This window comes from Aplidium turbinatum, chromosome 15 (genome assembly GCF_918807975.1).
Source record: "Aplidium turbinatum chromosome 15, kaAplTurb1.1, whole genome shotgun sequence".
Taxonomy (NCBI): domain Eukaryota; kingdom Metazoa; phylum Chordata; class Ascidiacea; order Aplousobranchia; family Polyclinidae; genus Aplidium; species Aplidium turbinatum.
In genome coordinates, this window is record NC_137486.1 from 18,831,967 (window position 1) to 18,847,475 (window position 15,509).

The 15,509-nt window shown below is 37.7% G+C and overlaps 1 protein-coding gene across 1 annotated transcript; it reads left to right on the plus strand.

Moving 5' to 3' along the window:
* The first annotated feature begins 7,458 nt into the window (after positions 1–7,458).
* On the plus strand, positions 7,459–12,249 carry LOC145784573 (uncharacterized). Its single transcript, XM_082596421.1, has 3 exons — positions 7,459–7,598; positions 10,125–10,181; positions 11,500–12,249. Exons 1-3 carry the CDS (start codon positions 7,572–7,574, stop codon positions 11,941–11,943), a joined length of 528 nt encoding a protein of 175 aa, XP_082452547.1. The 5' UTR covers positions 7,459–7,571; the 3' UTR covers positions 11,944–12,249.
* The last annotated feature ends 3,260 nt before the right edge of the window (positions 12,250–15,509 follow it).

A 15,509-nucleotide genomic window follows, 5' to 3' on the forward strand; every position in this document is an offset into this window, starting at 1 on the left:
TAAAACACAAATATTGATTGAACATGTCACGCATGATTGCGTACCTCTTCGACCAGTGGGTAATGTTAAAGTGCCTACCTACTACTTGCACTTGCCGTAGCACAAAGCTTTTGCTTCTTCATCAGACTCCACCGATTTGCTTATTACACCTCACATTTTATAGCAAAACGTAGGATTAAAACTCATAAAGTGTGAGCGCTGAATTTCAAATCACTGCATAACTTCTAATATCACGTTAAAAAATGACCACTTTTTCCATATTATCAGTCAGACGTTTTCTGAATTTTCAGCAGAGATGTTCACAGCAGTGGCTCCGAGAGGGGGGGGAAGTCGGGCCAGTTTCCCCCCTAGCAAAATATTGTAAAGGAAAAACGAGTAGTTTTTTGTTTTTTCACTTTTGAGGGGGGCCCATTTTTAGTACTAAAGTAAAGATGTACCAACTAAATAATCAACAAATTCTTAAATGAAGTGCGTAGTTCCAAGTATTTTTCAATCATTGTAAATGTCACTCTCGATGCTTCTCATCAAGAACAAATTATTTTCGTGTTAAGGTAGGCGATGTTGAACAGCTTCAAGACGTAAAATCTGAAGCTGAAATGATTTCTGTATCACTGAACGGTTTCGATTGTATTGGTAGTTTCAACTTGAAAACTGGTGCTGTTTTAGCTAAGCGGGAACTATTTTTGCTTGACAACTGAACCTTAACTTCACAATCTGCGTTGGCCAGGCATAGGAAGTTGTATTGAACATAAGTTATCTGGGAAAGTTAAAGGTATCAGTCCAAGCACGATTAAAGAAAGTAAGTCCTATATATTTTTTGTTTATGGATCATCATCAGTCATAATCTCCGCCTGCAGCAGATTGTGCATCAACATGAGTTATTTGCTTCCAAGAGTGGCGATTTTGAGCCAGCTCGCCCAGTGTCGCCAAGTTGAGTCCGGTCCATGATTGGATGTTGTCTTGCCATCGTTTTAGTTGTCTGCCACGTTTTCTTTTTTCTTCTACTTTTCCTTCTGTGCAAACTTTGCTGATTCCGAATTGTGATCTTTTAGTGTGGCCGAACAGTTTTAAAACTTTTGATTTTATTATTGCTGCAATTGGATGTAGTTTTGTCATAGTTAAAAGATCTTCTGTTTTCGTGTAGTCAAGTAGCCTTTTGGTGGTCATGCTTCTCATGATGTGATTTTGGAAGGTAGTGAGTTTTTTGTTTATGGATATTGTTGCTTAAATTTAGTTGGAATTCATAATGTTGCCTACAGACAGAGTTGTTCAAATGTTTTATCATTTTTGGAGTAATTGATTATCTGTTAAGCTTGTGGCATCTTTAAAGTTATAGCCCAGTCAGAGGAAAAATTCTAAAAAATCTAAATAAAGTTGTCCTATCATCTTGCAAAGAAAATTGACTTCGAGAGGGTAATCAAAGCGTGGTGCAGTCAAACCCAATGCTTTACAATACCCTTTTGCAATTGAAGCTCTAAAGACGTTTCTTAAATGCATCAAGTTGGATCCAACAAGAGCTTGATCGGAAGCTGAGTCAATGCTAAAGTAGCCTACAACTAGCAGTTTTAAATTTGTGACTGCTTTGCGTTATGAGGATTACGGTCCTAAACAAGATTCACTGATGAATTTAATGAAATTAAAGGAAGATGTAATCTAAGTAAGAGAAAGCTGAGAAGAGTAGGCTAGGCTACTACTCGCAAGCTAAAGTTGCAGTGGCAATTATAAATTTAAAAGAAAATGATTTTCTTTTCCTGAAGACAGAACGCTTTTATTACTCCACTTAACTAGCTGAATCATTCGAAGGAGATGTATTCTACCTACCGTACATTGCAAAGGGGATTCGATAGTTGTTGGAATTAACAAATGCATCAACAAACTCAAACATATCGTCGATGAGTTTGAAGTTCCATGAAAATTTCATCGTATGTCTGTTGTGCAGTTGCGGGCATGTGGGACAAATTTTAACCATTTGTAGGCTACACAACAATGACATTTTTCAAGACATTTTGGATGAGGTGGTAGGCTACTTTTGACATAAAGCCACACAGCAAACTTCAGCTGCAAACCAGAACGAACCACCCCATATTTTGAAAGGTTTTTCCAAATAGTTTTGTTATGATTTTTTTGTGTTCCGGTAGCTACCTCCAACGGTTGCGCTTTGAGAACGTAGTTTTAGCAATTACTGAAATTTGTAAAGAATTGTTTGCGCTCCAGTAGGCCTATGACTCAAAACCGATTAAAAAGCCTAACTATACATGTTGTGCAATCAATTCCAACGTCGCAAAATTTTATCATTTGATGCTGTGATCCGTAACTTTGCATTGCAAAAAGTCCAGAAAGGGTTGAATTAAATCAGGGATGTCCAAAGTCCGGCCCGCGGGCCAACTCTGGCCCACGAGATGTTTTTTTATGGCCCGCGCCTGTTGTTGTACAATGTGTTATTTTTGGCCTGCAGACACACAAAAATCATATAAATTCAACTTGCAGTTTTCAGAAAAATTATTGTGGCTGTTGGCCCGTGAACATTTATTATCAAATCTGGCTCGCGTGGAAAACAGTTTGGACTTTCCTGAATTGAATGCTTGGTTGAACTATTTTCGTTGCTTGTAGGCCTGTTGTGTGTTTACAAAGCTTTCTAGACAAAATAGTTTGCCTCAATGGCATTTTTGCTGCAAGTGTAATCCAGTGATTATTGATGATTTTTACATTGAACGAAGTTCTTTTCATGCTGAGGAAAGTAGGCTAATTTCAGCTTAACACGAACATGCAACGCAAGATACAAATTAGTTGTAGGCCTATATTTGCTAAAAAATATTATGGGGCCCATTTTTCGTATTTTTTCCCGACCAGTGCTGATTTCTCTCGGAGGCCCTGGTTCACAGGGTCCTGATCCTGTAGGAGGATCATTGAAAATTGAGGGGATCAGGACTCTAAAGTTTTTGCAGCATATCTAACAGCGTATGAAATTATTTACAAACTTAGGCTACCAGATTTTATTCTTTTTATGTACGGTACTAGCCTAGTATAAGCCTACACACACAGAGGTTGGCTTAATCTTGATGATCACAAGTGATCTTTTTATTGCTTATGAGCCTGAGGGAGTAAATCAAGCAACAGCTCTCAGCTGCTACAGCTAGTGCAGTGTAGTTGGGATCCATTAGGTCCACATCTCCTGTAGGTCGGAAAATTGAACAGTGATGTATAATGTGCTATGCTGTTTGAGGATCACCACAATCGCAGGCTATAGTGAGTCACATAAATCCCAGTAAAACATGGTTTATTGCTGCAAATCAACCAAACTAGTAAGTTACCGTACGGTAATTGATTTAGGTGTGACTGTGAGTATGAACAAATGTATTAAATGTAAAAATATATTTTTTGTATTTTTGCTTATGACTTCTATAAGGGTTGAGTCTTTTACAGTGTACGATAACCAAGTTGTCAGGCAGTAGTCACTCTGTTTGACCACCAAATTGGGCTCTTTTTGACCGTGGCTAGCGCTTTATTTTGCGGTTTAGCGGGTGGCGGTTTTTTAAGCTCCTTTAGAATGCGGTACCGGTAGGCCAGTGGCGTAGCCAAAGGGGGGGTTTTGGGAGTTACAACCCCCCCTTTGGCACTCGTGTGACGTCACGATATTGAGAATGATGCTTTCAGTCTAGAAAAAAATGCCTAATTTTATACAAAACTGCATTAAAAGAGCGAATTTTGCCAATACCAAACATTCAAACATCTCATCCAGGAATTAGCAACAAGAAAACATAGAGACTTAGCTTTATTTCCGAAAAAAGCAGAAGAAAACATGATCTTACCCTTTTGCTATGCCACCGGACAGCACCATTTTACAGGAATATTCATACCCACATTTTTGTTGAAAATGCTCTCAGAATGCACCAAATTCAAAGTAATTTTTCAAAATTTTCTGGGGGAGGCCCCCCATACCCCTCGCCGCTGGGTCGTCAAAACCCCCCCCTTTCGAAATTCCTGGCTACGCTACTGCGGTAGGCTATGTTATTTTTTTAAGTACTGGTGTTGCATTTTCATTTATCACAAGCTTTCAAAATATCTGCTTTGTTAGCCATGGTTAATTTTGATTTCAATGGTTTAAAACAGAGGTGACGAACCTGCGGCCCGTCAAAGAATTTTGTGGGGCCCACAAAACGATTTGACAATCGCTCATGCATTAAAGACACAAGACATCTCAAAGCTGTTTTATGCCTTCACTGGTACCGCACACCTTTCCTTTGTGTCATTGCATTATTCACCAGCAAAGCCTTTGCGCAAAATCTGTGGAGTTTGATCAATGATCATGTGATATCGGCATGAAAATGAAAGATGAAAGATGAAAATCTTAGTATGCAGTTGAGAGTTGCCACATCGTCTGTTCGACCTAATATTGAACGCTTAGTCAAGCAAAAAACGTTCCAAAAATCCCACTAAGCAAAAAAATTCACTGCTTCAATGTTATTTTTTAATATTTTATGCTTCAATGCTGCATTAGATAGCTTCAGCTGTATGATTCGCATGGGCTTTTGTTTGTTGCTTGAAAAAGAAATTTCATTAACTGATTTGTTGTTTCGGAGCATAATGGTCGAAACATTTAGTCAACTTGAGCAAAAAGGATAGAGCCAAAAAAAGAAGAAATCATACTCATATGAAAGCAAACGCTTCGAAAACTAAACTGTCTTCATTATCAGTGCAAGTAGGCTACTGTTGCTCTCTCCTTTTTGCTCAAGTTGATTTGTTTTTATTTTTTACTGTTGTATGTTTCGATTCAGTTCAGTTCAGTTGTTTTTTTATTTCTGACCATCATATCAAAACAATACACATCAACATAGCAAAGGTCAAGAAAAAGGTAGAAGCGACAAAACGCGAACGTTAAAACGTGCTTGTGATCGAAGTAAGTTATTGAGTTGAAAAAATTTTGGCACGGTCGCAACACCTTCAGAAAAATTTAAGATATAAAGGGAAAATAAAAAAATAAAAAATGTTACAAAACAAATAAACATATATAGGCTATAACTTTATTAGCCTACATAACTTTAGCTGATATATTGAAGATTTGTATGGACAGTTGCTATGAAGATCGGCCATGGTGCGTTATCAAGAGTGCTGATGGTCGTAAGGGGAACACGTCTTGATGCGTTAAGCTCATAGCAAAGAGCAAGGCAGGCAAAGAAAACCCCACAAAGAAATCCTACCACGGGCAAAGCCATTTCAAGCGCAACGCACCAGGCCTTGCACGACTCACAAAATAGATAGGCTATAACTTGACGACATGAAACAATGACAAAAAACAAATAAAACAAACTAGCAAAAAACAACATCATCATCTTGCGGAAATTCAATTATACCCAGGGAAGTTATGTCTTAAAGATATCAAGCGTGCTTTGATAAAAGTTGCGTTGATAAAGCGATAATTTTAGACCCCTGTCAGCTAAACTCGCCACTTCCACACCGATCCAACGTTGGCTAACGTTGAACTAATGCAAAAATGACAGTCATCGCCAGCTGGGATGTAGTAGTGGTATGTCCCAGTAATATGATAAATTTGGGTTACCGTATGTTTTACACGTTAAACCATATTAAAGTGACAAAAAATATCCAATTTGGCATATTACGTTAAAAAAAATAGATAAACAATCAGACAATAGCATGACGATCCAGTCCAAGATATTGAAATAAAACAACTGGTTGGAGCACATGGCCACCGCTTCACCGAAAGATGGAGATTGGTCAAAAAGGATGGAAAATCTTCTGCAGACTCTGTAGAACTTCTGTGGACAAAAAACACAAGAACCAGAAGGCCAGTAGGAGTACTTACAATCTTACTATTTTGCTAATAAATCTACACACATTGGCTAATCATTGCTGGGCAATAAAAAAACAAAACAAAAAATATATTAGTATGTTTGGTGCATGATGTAATACTTAGATGGGATTATTTCAAGGAAGATTTAGCTTGTTTATTTTTGATTTAAAGCCTTTTACAGTTTTACATTCATTTCTTATAGTACGGTAGTTGGAAGCTTGTTCCAAACTGTTGGCCCCGTGTACCGTATTGATTGTTTGCAAGTGTTAATTCTGCAATATAAGCGTGGCCTACGGTGTAAAATAATTTCAACTGTGTGGGTTTTATTTGTTTGTTTGTTTTTATTATCTTTATCCTGCATTGCGGGAAAGCGGACTTGAGCGCTATGCATCGGTGTACGCCTTCCGACGTACACCTGACCCACACTGCAGCCGATGGCAATGTCTGTTTTCGATTGTCTACTCTACTTATGACTTAAATTTGGTGCTACCCATTACTCGAAATCGATCACTGGGTAGAGGCAATTATCGTAAAGTTTCTTGCCCAGAGAAACAACAGCAAGTGCGGGTGGTCGGAGTCGAACATGCAGGCTCTCGACTGCGAGCCCAACGCACTAACCACTTGGCCACTGCTGCCGACTCGGCCACTGCTGCCAAATTTATTACTTCCATCTGCCGTTTGTTACTTTTCATGAATAATTTCTTGAGTCGCTTCTAAAAGATTTCATAGTAGGTTACGATTAAAAAGTTGTGTGGCCCGATAACTCATGTGTAATTGACAAAGTGGCCCGCGACTGCAAAAAGGTTCGTCACCCCTGGTTTAAAACAATGTTTTACGGCCAACCTGTGTGAAATATTGAGGGCTGAGACATCCAGTGTACGATCATCGGGTTGTCAGACCACAGTCTCTATATTACATAGAAATAGTAATATAAAGATAGAAATAATTAATTCATTTTTTATAAATTCTATTTTTCTTTTTCTTATTTTTTTTTTTTTTATAATTCTATTTTCATAGAAATAGAATTACATAGTAATATAGAGATTGTGGTCAGACAGCAGCAGTCACTCTCTTAGACTATGGTTGGATGAGTTCATTGATTACTGGTGCTCTGAAACCGAAACGCAAACGACAAAAAAAATCTACAAATTTGAACGAAACTTGTTTTTCCAAGTGTTTTATACATTCTAAATGTACTTAAAGTACCTACATGCCTTGAGGCTTGAATCCTTTTGTACTAGGCCTGCTTGCCTTTTATTTTTGGCTGGTTTTGAAACCTGTTTTTGGCTGGAAAATTTTGTAGGCTCTGGCAACTCTTCCTCCAATCAATCTCCTCAGAGGCTGAGGAAATTATCGCTTTCTCTTTTTCGAGGTCATTTACTGATTCACAAAAATCTAGGTTGTTGAAAAACATCTCACCTTTTATGTTTAAGGCCTTGTATTCTTTGATTTTAGATCAGATCTTAGGATTACCAGCTTATATCACTTCAGGAGAAGCTAGCATTGACGAGTCATTTGCATCAACGAAATTAATCTGTTAACAAGTGATAGTCTAGGGCTCTGGGTTACCGTTTTGCCAACTTAAAACATGCACTTTAACATATCACTTGATACTATACTGATTTAAGTTCTTTTTTTCTCACGTGAAGTGATGTAGAAAGCTAAAAGTGTTTTAGCTGACACTAGGTCAAGTACGGTACGATACCTACCTTAAGATCTTGACATATTCTACAGTGCTTGGTTTGTGGAGATTGATGTGGTCATGGAAGATGATTCTACTGTTCCACTTGTGAGTAAATACATACCTAGCTTACTAGACATAGTGTTACATTTTTCAATGCATCATAACACTTAACAGTAATCCCTGTGCTTCATCAATGTCACTCTAAAAAGTTTCTAAACTTTTGCCACATTTGTAATAATAATAGGGCAGTGGCTATTTGACCGGCGCCGGTCTTTGAATCTGAAACACTATTTGACCGGTCATGACGTCACTATATAGGCACTTCTTTCTTTTTCTCTTTCAAAGCAAAAGACGAGAAGAGTGCCTATATAAGTTCTAAATTCGACGATTATGTTCAACTGATTGCGTGGCGCGTGGGATATGTCGCCGGTTGGTGTTCCAGAGGCAATGAGTTCGATACTATGCGGAAGCGTTTTTTTTTTTTAAGTTTAAACTAAATTTTGACCCGAACTGACTCAATCGTTAGGCTGCTGAATTTTTGTGGTCAATTTTTAATTTCAGAAGCCTACAGCCCAATTTTTTATGTCTTTTCAACTATGAGTAATAAAGTCAGAGTTTTTTAATTTTCTTGAATTTGAGAATTTCTCTGGGTAATTTTCCGTTCGTCATAAGAGGATGTGACCATGTTTGCCGAACGACGCATTACATTTTTGCGTCGTTCGGCAAACACGATCACATCCTCTTATGACAAACGGAAAATTATCCAGAGAAATTCTCAAATTCAAGAAAATTAAAAAACTCTGACTTTATTACTCATAGCTCGTCGTTCGGTCACGCATTACATTTTTGCGTCGTTCGGCAAACACGGTCACATCCTTTTATGACGAACGGAGAATTATCCAGAGAAATTCTCAAATTCAAGAAAATTAAAAAACTCTGACTTTATTACTCATGGTTGAAAAGACATAAAAAATTGGGCTGTAGGCTTCTGAAATTAAAAATTGACCACAAAAATGCAGCAGCCTAACGATTGAGTCACTTCGGGTCAAAATTTAGTTTAAACTTAAAAAAATAAAATAAACGCTTCCGCATAGTATCGAACCATTGCTATCGAACTCATTCCCTCTGGAACACCAACCGGCGACGTATCCCACGCGCCACCCAATCAGTTGAAAATAATAGTCGAATTTAGAAGTTATATAGGCACTCTTCTCGTCTTTTGCTTTAAAAGAGAAAAAAAAGAAGTGCCTATATAGTGACGTCATGACCGGTCAAATAGTGTTTCAGATTCAAAGACCGGCGCCGGTCAAATAGCCACTGCCTAATAATAGTGTTGCAAGCACAATAGTGTTTTGTAACACCTGGCATGTAGCATTTTACTGAACTTTTCTTCGAATTGGCTGTGTGGAAGTGGTGAGTGCACCTGCATGCCACTTAGACACTTGAACACTGGTCGGATGCAACCTAGTTCGTACCCTGAAAAGATCGAGAGAAAAAATTAAAAAAGTGGAAGTTGCTGATTGCAGTTTCCGCAAACATTTTAAAATTTTCCCCCTGAAAATATCGAGAGAAAGATAGCACAAAGCCGAAGTCGCTGATTGCAGTTTCTGCTAACCGTACCGGTAACCCTAACGCTAATCCTCGCTGATCGCAGTTTCCGCAAACATCTTTCTGCACTTTCCGCTAACTCTAACCATAGACTAATCTATGCTCTAACCTTCGTTGATCGCAGTTTTCGCAAACATTTTTCCGTAGTTTCCGCTAACCGCAGTTTCCGCTTACCCTAACTCTAACCATCGAGTAATCTATACTCTCTAACCCTAACCCTCGCTGATCGCAGTTTCCGCTAACCCTAACCCTCGAGTTGTTTGCAGAAACTCCGATCAACGACTTCGACTTTGTGCTATTAAACTGCGATCAGCGACTTCGGCTTTTTTTAATTTTTTCTCTCCATCTTTTCAGGGTACGAACTGAGGGTACGAACTGTTCAGGGTACGAACTAGGTTGCACCCCACTGGTCCACCCTCAATAGCTCAGTTGGTTAGCGCTCAACTCTGTGCACGAAGAAATCTCAAGATCAAGTAGCACTGATTCTTCTCTCAGGATGTACGCTAAACACATTGGTAAACTGCTCTTCATTCAGTGGCACCTAGTGGATGAATTTTACAGAAAGCAAAACTTCAATAGTCGAAAACTTCTCTCAGTCAATCTCGGTAATCTGGCCTCTACAAGTATGTGAAACTGCCAGGAATAACCTTTCAGAGGCTTTCTTAGTTGGAGGATAAAAATTCAAAACCAATTAACCACTGCTGAAATGGGTATATGGCTGTATGTTGAAAGGATGCTTAGTTATATACATGGCAAATGAGAGCAGCTGACCGGATGACTGTATATGTTTGTTCACGGTTTGAAGCTGTCAGTTCTGTTGTATAGCCTATGTACTTTGTAATGTTGCACTACGTGTTATCATAATGGACACACATAATATTTATTGCTATAAATAAACTTACATAATTTACATTTGTTTTATGTTGTATTAATAACATTTCTTATGAATGCTTAATTGCTTAAACACAACAGTCTAGTCTCACAGTTTCTAAAAGCTTACTATCGTATGTTTTATGTTTGCAGAGAGTTCTTGAATTACAGCAAAATATAGTCACAGAATATGCTACGGAGATGAAAAAGGTGAGAATTCATTCTGTAATTAATGTGTATGTACGAACATGATGAGCTTTTGATGCTTTGTCAGTATTATGTAACTGCAGTTTGTGCTGCCCAAATGTGTACTTTTATGCATCTGCAGTAACCTACTTGTTTATAACATAGTTACAACCAATTTGTTCACTTTAAATTGTTTGATTAAAAAAATATTTTTTAATTTTTAAAAAATTTAGATATGTAAAAGACTATAGAGTTACTCGGCAACACTGAATTGAAGTGTGTTGCCAGTGATGATAAAACCTTGTCTGCAATTTAGTGCAGCATCATCATGTATATACTGTAAAAAATCATTATGATATATACTAAACAACAATATTGTCTTTTCCTCATGGAATATTTATATAGTTGGTTTGAACACTTTGATTGACATTTTATATTAATTCTATTTTCAACCGTTCTAAAGTCGATAACTAGTCTTGTCAAAAACATTTAGAGATTATTTTTTTGTTTTTTAATTGTATTAATCTTTTATCATTGTAACTTTGGAGAGGCAAGTTACACATGCAACTTTGGTGCTGAGCATTGTGCTAAACATATTAGCTATAGTGTTAGACTATTATTTTTGCAAATATGTATCGCATACTGTTTTTTTTTCACTGAGACTTTTCGGTCATTTGTCCGAAATGACTTGAAAATATTCGGTCGTTTTTTATATATTTCGGTCATTTTTTCTGAAGAAAATATTTCCTTTCAAGTAGCTGATACAAACCAAAATTTGCACTTCCTGATTAGCTACAACAACAAGTTTCGCTGAGAAGCGTTGTTTTTTTTCGGACATTTTGATCAAATGGACTATATATTTTTTTCGGACATTTTGACCAAATTGACTATATATATTTTTTTTTACATTTTGCTAAAAAATCGGTCAATGACTGATAAATGACCGAAAAAAAAAACCCAGATTTCGCATGTACTCTCATCTGGGATGAACGCATTGAGATGATGATGGACAAGTTATTGTTGTTTATGATATTGCAAATCAATATTTCATTACTGCACATACTAAATTTGTAATACTATGTAAGTACAGTAGCCTATAAGACTGTATATCAAAAATAATCTTATACCGCTGTTGGTAATGTATATAATAGTAATTGTAATCAAGGCTGTAAAGTCGGTTCATTTTAGTTTATTCTGAGTTGGACCTTGAAAAGTTGCTAGATCAGGTATTTTGAGTCCACTTTAACAGCCCTGATTGTAATGTAGACTGAGTTATGTTTAATTTCCAATTAATTATTTTCTCAACCATAGGCAACCCACTTCAGTCATGTATGTCTTTCAGAAATGTGATGGCTCCCATGCCTTGAGCGATGACGAGTTCGAGGCCTTGCATATCAGGTGCTTCTCTGAGGCTTTGAATGCATTTTCAGATGACCAAAGCACAGACAACATTGGTATACAAGTTCTTAAGCAGCAACTGTATTTGAAACACCATGAATTAAAAAAGCAAAATGATGAAAAGTCATCAGTGGCTTCTACAGCAGGGGGTGCTGTTGCCGGAGCTGCAGCTGGTGTTGGTGTGGCAGCAGGTGGTGCTGTTGGCACTGCAGCTGTGACTAGTGCCTTCGCTGTATCCGCAACTGTAGCTACGGGAGGTCTTGTACTCGTGGGCATTGCTGCTGTTGGGGTTGGCGTTGGAATCGGCTTCGGCGTAAAGAAGTTGATCAATCACATACAAGAAAAAGAGAGACTCAAGAGAGGGAACTCAAAATCCAAAATGTACTGAGACTTTCATGCAATTTTCTTCAAGCTGCTGTGTTTTATTTTTGTTCTTTAAGCCGCACCGCACGTTTACAAAAATGCTGTTGGTTAAAGCGTCGTACTTTCTTATGCATTGCCAATTTTGTGATACGGTAGCCTAATCATTGTGAAGATTAGTCGTGATTTGTTAACTTTACCTAAGAGAGCTATCCAGCTTGCAACAAATACGTTTCTTTTTATTCATTTGAAATGTCAGTAAAGAATAAATAAGTAGCTCGGGGGTACTCTTTCAACCCGGAATGGCCCGTTTCGGTGAGTCCGATTCGGTGAGTCCGATCCCTTAACGTGGGATTTTTTTAAATTTTTTTTTAAATTATTGGGTACCGTAGCTTAATTATCATTGCCGTTTTAGGGTTAGAGGTTAGGAACTCACCGAATCGGACTCACCGAATAGTAGCAGACCCCTTTCAACCTGCCAGCTGGCGTTAAATATTGCGTGAATATAGTGATTATTATCATTCAATTATTAAATCATAATCATGCGATAAGCTGCTTTGAGATTTTGCCAGTATTATGTTTTGTCCAAAATTTCGTATGCGGTTTCAGCCTGTTTTGTCTCGACAATTCTGATTTTATTAATCGCTTTTATTTGTACTGACGTCATAGTGTTCATGGGTCTGTCGTAACATTTTTCTCTTTTAACTGATCAAATATGTTCATAAAGTACTAAAGTAGTTAATTCTACGTGAACGTTTTATATCAAATTCAGTTACTACAGTATTTTCCGGAATGGCCCGTTTCGGTGAGTCCGATTCGGTGAGTCCGATCCCTTAAAGGGGGATTTTTTTAATTTTTTTTTTAAATTATTGGGTACCGTAGCCTAATTATCATTGTCGTTTTAGGGTTTGAGGTTAGGGTTAGAGGTTAGGAACTCACTGAATCGGACTCACCGAATCGGACTCACCGAATAGTAGCAGACCCGTATTTTCTAATGACCTTGACAACCTGTTTCACCCTTTACTGGGGATTATTAGAAGGTCCTTATTGTAATAGAATAGTGACATTTTATTTGAATAAAGACCTTCGAATGTTTTATAAATGCTTTTCGAAATATTTTGAAATGGTTCTTGCTGGTGAGCTTATCCTTAGTGCTATCGTGCTTAAATAATAATCATTTCGTCTTGGTAGATCCCGTCGTTAAGAATTGAAAACTTAAGTTTAAAAAGAAGTAAAATTGCAAAGGAGACTTTAAAAAGTAAAGCAAAGTTGGCCGCATCTATGGTAAACCACACATTGAAACTCATTGTGTGATTTGATGTGGTAAAGTGAATTTATTTTATGACATATATACAATTTATACAGAAAGACGCTTTGACAGTTTCAACATTGACTCAAAAGTTTCAAAAATATGATTGAACTAATTTTAATACTCAGATCTTCAATTTAAAGTTGCCCTTTGTATTTCAAACGACGTTTTTAATTGGCTACCTATTACATCACCTGATAGTTGCGTAAGTGTTCCGATCACGAAAATGGTGAAAGCATTTTCCTGGTTTGTTTACAGTTGTTGTATGACTGGATGTGCCAATTACAAAGTTACTAAACCTTAATAGCAATGGTCAACTAGGCTTTGCTGTAGAGTGTAGATCACCAACCAAATTCATACGGATGTGCTTGTCTTCTGTGGATTGCTGAAGTTGTAGTTTTCTGCAGGCAGTCTGTCTACAGTTAGGCCTAGGTATGATTTCTGCTGACACGCATCTTTTTGTCTGCGGCGCTGCTTTTTTTTCATTGTGCTGTTTACGTTCCAAAATATCCAATTTGTTGGCTTTGCACAATTTTACTGGGTTATTTTATACTCTTTGCTTATAAAGCCTTTAATAGAACTGCGTCTTTGGTCTCCTTTAAAACTGTTTATGGTTGTCTTGCAACTAGGCTACATGCCTTGCTTATTAGTGATTCTATTTTACTCTTACAAGGAATTCATTTCGAGCTGCTATCGCTACTGAAACAAGTTACGTTATTTTCCTTTAAGTTAATTTAATCTTTCTTTGCGTACAACGCGATTTAATGTGGGAGGATTGAATAAAAATATATTTTTTGTCTCGGATTCTCTTTTTGTATCGATTTTGTTTATTTGTTCAACAATGTGATTTTTTATTGCAACTGTTTCGTCGTCTTGTAAATAAAAAAAGAACCATAATACAATTCTATGATTTCAAACGTCAACACAAACAAATGAAATTGCGTGGTCTCAAAATGCGCATATACTATTGTTACGTCACCACCAGTTCTTGACTTCTGGACATAGACTTCAACAGCATTTGTGAAAGCAGCCAGATCTGTAACGCAAGCAATATTGCTATTGTCGTATCCAGGCTTACGCCCAGTGATTGAAGATTTAGATTAAGTGGACAGGAAGCCAATCTTCGTGACCACCTTCAGGCAGGTATTTAAATATCTTGCCAAAGATCACAATAGCTGACATCTTCACATTTCTTGCTCTTCTCTCCGTCACTAACTTCGGCTGAAATAAACCCTGAGTCACTACGCAAGTGCGCATGGCTTTTCAAAAAGGAATTCGATTGTGAGTCTGACGTAGGAAGGACTAGCTGTAGCTATCTTCCTTTGACGTACATGCATGTACTGTCTCACAGGTTACGTAATAGTAAAGGTGGTCCGATACTTAATTCAAGTGTCGGGTATGAGAAGATAAGGTTCTCACTGTACTAAGCCTTTGGCACTAAGAAGAGTAGGTTGGCCAGTTCCTTTTTCTTGGCCGCCTTTCCTGCAGCAATTCTGCTAGTTAGAGGCGAGCAACAACCAACTTAAGTCGGGAGTCGAACCAGGTTTGCACAATTGGAAAGCCAACGCCTTGTCCGTTGCGCCATCCCACCGCTTCAGACGTTGAATCAATAAAAAAAGTCATTTGGTGGTTTGAAGGTTATGTGTTAAATTGTTTGCGTCGTTGCAATGGCCTCTAAACTGGGTGACAGCGCACACACTATGGTAGCGAAACAAACAGCGTAAATTGAGACACCGAGAAATCTTCCCTTGAACTTGAAGAACACTTAAAAATCACCTTTGATTTGTTTTGAATCTTTATCATTGGACTGACAAAACCTCTGATAGGCTATTCCTGGCAGTTTTGCTCACTTGTAAAACAGGGGTGTCCTAACTTTTTCCTAGGCGGGCCAAGTTTGATAATGCGAAAGTGCCCGCGGGCCAACATCATGACATTCTTGTTTTACGTAAAAAAGATGCATAAATAACAATAGTGTATTATCATAATGTCATTTTGTCATTTTCATACAACAAAGCAATATTCAAGTTTAAGTATTTCGTTTTAAACTTCTAGAGCCTAACTGTCATGATGTGCAATTTCAATTGGCTTGCGTTTTCAGTAGCCTGCACTTTAATATGTTCAACTTCAACCATCGAACATATCGTAAGTCGATTTACGACAAAAAATATGTGGTTATTTCCAGCAGGTCTTGATATTCATTTTGTAGCCTCCAGTGATGTTCGCCCTTTGTTTCCGAAGATGGCCAATGAGACTGAGATCAAGCTTTTTTTAGTGTGGGCTTTGGT

Excerpts from the sequence above, each read along its gene's own strand:
- LOC145784573 (XM_082596421.1), top strand. The coding sequence starts at position 7,572 with ATGGAAGATGATTCTACTGTTCCACTT. Across the intron at positions 7,599-10,124 it reads ATGATTCTACTGTTCCACTT|AGAGTTCTTGAATTACAGCA; the intron begins GTGAGTAAATAC and ends TTATGTTTGCAG. Across the intron at positions 10,182-11,499 it reads ATGCTACGGAGATGAAAAAG|AAATGTGATGGCTCCCATGC; the intron begins GTGAGAATTCAT and ends TATGTCTTTCAG.